Here is a 5,187-nt window from a genome sequence, read left to right as displayed (position 1 = left end):
ATTTTTGACAACTATATGAAGTAATAATTATTAAAAAAAATTAAAGAAAAGTTTATGAGTGTATCATTCAGAGCATAAATAAATACTACATTGGTCATTCTTTTAACTTTTTAAAAATAACGTTTGGGATAAATTCTATTTGTATCCCTAACGTTTAAATCGTTTTATTTGTGTCTATAATGTCTGTAAAAATGATTTAATATTATTCTGCCGTCAATTACACATCATAAACGCTTTAGTTTGAGTTTTAAAAATCTCTTCTTGAAGTTAGAATACAAATATCTGGGATAGAATCGATGATCCACTCCAAAAAATAGCTTATCAAAAGTTGAAACTAATTCCTACAATATTTACATAATTCACTTTTCTAGGAACATAATCAAATCTAAACACAATAGTGAATATAATATTCAAATCAAACACATTCAAGTGAGACCTAATTGAAAATGAATACATCCAAATGAGAATAATTGAAAAATATAATCTGATTTATTAGTATAATTGATAATAGGATAACATTGAATCACTTTTATAAATGTTAGGGATACAAATAGGACGATTTAAACATTAGGGACACAAATAGAACTTGCTCCAAATGTTGAGGATAAAAATAATACTTTACTCTTAAAAATATTTTGTATAATTATCAGTTTCGACTGTTTATAATTTATAGTGTTGCTAATTAATTTGCTTACATGCATGTCGGTGCATAAGATGATTAACTATGAACAATTACTGATCATTACTATTTCAAGAAAAAAAAAATCCTTTAACAATGGTGGTTTGAAAGTGGGATGAGCAGCTAGGTAGGTTTTTAAAGTTGACAAATCAACTATCAATATCAAATCACTTCAGAAAGATTATGCGAGAAAAGTAAAATCAATAATTAAACGATAGAAAAGCCTAGAGAAGGTTTGCGTACCAAAAAATAAGAAATTATAAAGTCAAGATTAAATATTGGTAATTTGATTCAAGTTGCAACAACTCCTTGTGAGCTGTGAAAACAATAATTCAAAATATTAAGTTGGCCTCGTTTGACCTATAGGTAGAATTTGTTGCAGTAAGCGCTTGGTCTCATATAAATTGAAACTTTAAGACAATGATAGAGTTGAGTAAACTTTAAAATAATTGGTAGAAATAAATAAATAATTGTTGCTGTTTAATTATACACTGTTAAAACAACTGAATATACATATATAAACATAGTTATTGTCTATGAAAGATAGGCTCGAGACAATCATTGTCGCTACGAAAATTATATTAACGTGTTTCATACTTGTTCTTTTTTAAGGTATGCATGAGGCTAAATATATATCATTTACGTGTATGTATCATTTATGTCTTGTTTTATCTTTTGTCAGAATAAAAAATATATATATATATTAATATTATTTTTTATAGTATTCTCTAATTCCACATATTAAAGATCGGTGAATTAACTATTAGACCAACTCAAATTAATTTTTATGAATACAGATATGTGTTCAAATATTCGCTATATCATGTTCATATGGTAGTTTTGGAGTGAAAAATGTTCCAAATAACGGAAATGAACTATTATTGATGAACGATGGAAACTATTTTTAATATTATACAAATTTAAACAAGTATAAACTTAATTTTATCAACTAAAACTCTATTTTTTGTTATACTTACTTTTTTAACTTAATTAGTTATTATCTTTAGTACAATTTTTTTTATATAATATCTTTTTTGTTTATTATGTAGATTTTTGTATATTTTTTATTTATCTTCTGTCGATTTTTTATTTGAAAACATTATTATGATAAAATATAATCATTAATGATTTAATGTTGCCTTCTCCCACATCAATTTAAACTTTTGGGATGAGTGCTTTCATAATATAATATCAGACCTTGATAAAAAAAAAAGAAGACTTATACAAAATCAAACAAATCTAATAAAAAAAAATTTTTTTGAGGAGAAGTATTCATAAACATTTGGGATAAGTAATTTCAAAACACATTAGATATCAAATTTTAAAACTTTTTAGGTCATATAAATTTTATTATTATATTATAAAATTACTTCTTTCAAAAATTTAAGTAAAGAAATGGTTATATGTTTTAAAATAATGTTAGCTACTATTGAAGTTGGAAAGCAAGCAAGCTAATAATTAATAAGAAGGGTGGTGTTGTTTTCATGAGATATGGATTGTATATGAGGCAAGAATATAATGAGAGACTTAAAGGTGTCTCGTATTCGATCTACTTGAATTGGAGTCACATGAGATGTATGGCTACTAAATATATAAGACATTAAGAAAACTATAAAAGAATGCTGCCACTTTTTTATTCTTTCTTTGCTAAAAGCTTATCAAGTCACTGCCAAAACCGCTAAGCACCTTTCAAATTTTCCCACAGCCTTTTGCTTCCCGTTTCAGAAGAACTTTCTGAAAGCTACAATTCAATCATCATCATCATCATGTATTTCAGCGACGGATGGGAGAAACTCATTTTCTTTTTTTCAAGCAGAAATAATTATATGAACTCCAGTAGTGGTATATATATAACTATAACTAAGATTCTTTATTCCGTAAACATCCATATATATAAGGCTATACATATATGTAGCCAAAAACAGTAAGAGCCACAAAAGCTGTCGTCCATGAAAGTGATAAACTGATTTAGGGTTTTGTCGGATACATTTCTTTTCTTAAATCTTAATTATTTATGAAATTGTAGCGGTACATATTAAATGAAATTGATTTACAGCACCCCCTAAAGAAACAAAAGCGTTATGTATGTATATGTATGTTATAGCATTTGCATTCCAAAGTACCTAGAAGCAGGTGAAGCGTCATCTTGATAAAGCAAAGGTGGTGGTGGTGGTGGTGATGAGTAGTTAACGAGAGAGGTCATATCAGGTCCCCAACTAGTAGTAGTAGTGCTCTCTGTTGAAGTCGTGCTGCCATAAAAACCCTGCTGCACTTCCATTTGTTGATTACTCACTACACACGCCATGAGATGGCTCAATTCATCATCTATCAAGCTTTCAAAGCCTTGCTGATGGTGATACATATTTGGCGGTGGATAAAGGTGGTGTTGCTGTGGGAAGGAGGATACGAGGGAGGTGAAATCGTAGTCGTGGATGGAAGGCGGTGCAGGTGGTACTACTAGTTGTGGAACTGAAGAAGAAGAAGAAGAATTAGAAGAGGAATTGCAATAAGCAATAGGAGGAGGTTGGTCTAGTTTCCTTTGCTTTGCAAGGAGCTTCTTCTTGAGCCTGGTGTTCCAGTAGTTCTTGATGTCATTGTCTGTGCGCCCTGGTAACTGTGCTGCTATAATAGACCACCTGCTTCCAATACTAACATACAGGGTGCAGATGATGTTGTCTTCTTCTTCTGAGAAACTACCGTGTTTGATGTTTGGCCGAAGATAATTCAGCCATCTTAGACGACAGCTTTTCCCGCATCTCTTAAGCCCTGCAATGAATTCATTCGTTAATTAATTAATTAATAACCAGAAAGTATTTATTATTGCCATGGACTAAGGTGAAAGAGTGGTTTAATATTAAGATCCATGTATATATATATATACCTATCTTCTGAGGGAGGGCGATCCAGTTGCCTCCGGTGCCGTGCTGCTCGATGTAAGACTTGAGTTTCGCGTCTTCTTCAGGCGACCATGGCCCTTTCTTCACGTTCGCTTTGTCACAGCAAGGTGCTCTTCCCATCTCTCTCTCTCTCTTAACTGATATGTTGGTAATGATGGATGCTCTTTATATATATAGAAAGCAACAAGAGAGAGAGGGAGAGGAACGAGTAAAGAAAGAAATAGCCTGGAGATTCAAAAGGAGATTGAGGCTTAGACTTTTGGGGATTTCTAAAAGGTGTAGTATTTGGGTAAGAAAAATAACACAAGCTTTATTTATTATTATATCGATTAATTGGAATACCAGTGACGAAGTAGATCAATGTTTTTCTCTTTGTCCTTCTTAGTCTACTATATATCTATAATAATTCATCATTCATTTATTTATCAATATATTATATACATACACCCTATCCATCTATCCCCTCTCTCTTATATTATTTCTGAAAAAAATATAATGCCGGGGAATAATTGAATTATTATTGCTGTGGATGGATGGTGGATCATCATCATGATATAATAAACATACATCATGTATGCATGTATGCATGTGAAGTTATAGTGGGACCTATTACCAAGGAATCTGGATTGGAAGGTTAATAAAGCGATGGTGATCAAAACCACTTTTTTTTTTCCTTTTTTGGGGTTGAATGGTTCTTTGATTACATAATGCCTAGACCAAGAATGACTCATCTATTACGCATCATGATCACCAGAGAATCCTGCAGATAATGTCATAATAAACTTGTGCAATGGTAAATATACTATTATATATTAATTAATAAGGTTAAACTCATATTTGGTTAAATATAAAATTGTCAATCTATCTCTATCTCCTATTAACAACCTTCATGTCATTAACAATTTGATAAAAAAAATTGTGCTTATTCAATACTACGTCTTGGTTCGTTCTTCGATATCTTAGTTTCTAATGCAAGTTATGCAGGAATGTTTTTCTTAAAAACTCCCGTAATGGAAGGAGTTGCCTTTGTTTACTAGGGCTACATATTTTAGCCTTTTTATTATCATCAGATGTGCTTTATCAAATAAAAATATCAACCGTGTTACGTATTCAACAAAAATTAATTACTAAATATATTATTTATATAAATATATATAAACTAATTTAATAACTATTTTTTTATACATAATTTTCTACCAGTTGTCTAATTTAAAAAAATGACTACAAATTAGGAAAGTTTAGTCATTGTGTACAACAATAGCAATTCGTTTGTAAGAGAAAGAAATCTTTTTCTATCTTTCTCTTCTTATGTATATTATCTCATCTACTTGCCTAATTAGATATTTTATATATCAATCTTTTTTTATATGTTCAAATACTTGAGACAGGTTTTTATCATCTTTTTAATAATAAAAATTATTACAACTTCTTTTTTTATATCTTCGTTTATTATTTTGTCCATATATATATATATATATATATAGTCGTTCATTCATCTCAATTTTTTTCTTCAACACTATATTTCATATAACATAGTCCCGTTAATAACAATATGATAAAATTTACTTTTAAATTTTAATAATATCTTTTTATCACATATAAAATCAGACA

The 5,187-nt window shown here is 29.6% G+C and overlaps 1 protein-coding gene across 1 annotated transcript; it reads right to left on the bottom strand.

The window, feature by feature from the left end:
* Positions 1-2,530: 2,530 nt before the first annotated feature.
* LOC130982133 (transcription factor MYB36-like) lies at positions 2,531-3,864 on the bottom strand. Its single transcript, XM_057906003.1, has 2 exons — positions 3,561-3,864; positions 2,531-3,445 (listed from the first exon to the last, which is right to left on the bottom strand). The coding sequence occupies exons 1-2, from the start codon at positions 3,694-3,696 to the stop codon at positions 2,778-2,780; spliced, it is 804 nt and encodes a 267-aa protein (XP_057761986.1). The 5' UTR covers positions 3,697-3,864; the 3' UTR covers positions 2,531-2,777.
* Positions 3,865-5,187: the final 1,323 nt, after the last annotated feature.

Source organism: Arachis stenosperma, chromosome 5 (genome assembly GCF_014773155.1).
Source record: "Arachis stenosperma cultivar V10309 chromosome 5, arast.V10309.gnm1.PFL2, whole genome shotgun sequence".
NCBI lineage: Eukaryota > Viridiplantae > Streptophyta > Magnoliopsida > Fabales > Fabaceae > Arachis > Arachis stenosperma.
Note: the sequence above shows the minus strand (reverse complement) of the source record. Positions and strands in the feature narration are given on the sequence as shown.

Bases quoted from the DNA above. Each gene is read 5' to 3' on its own strand.
- LOC130982133 (XM_057906003.1), bottom strand. From the start codon at position 3,696: ATGGGAAGAGCACCTTGCTGTGACAAAGCGAACGTGAAGAAAGGGCCA. The intron at 3,446-3,560 runs GTATATATATAT...AATTCATTGCAG, and splicing joins CGCCCTCCCTCAGAAGATAG to GGCTTAAGAGATGCGGGAAA.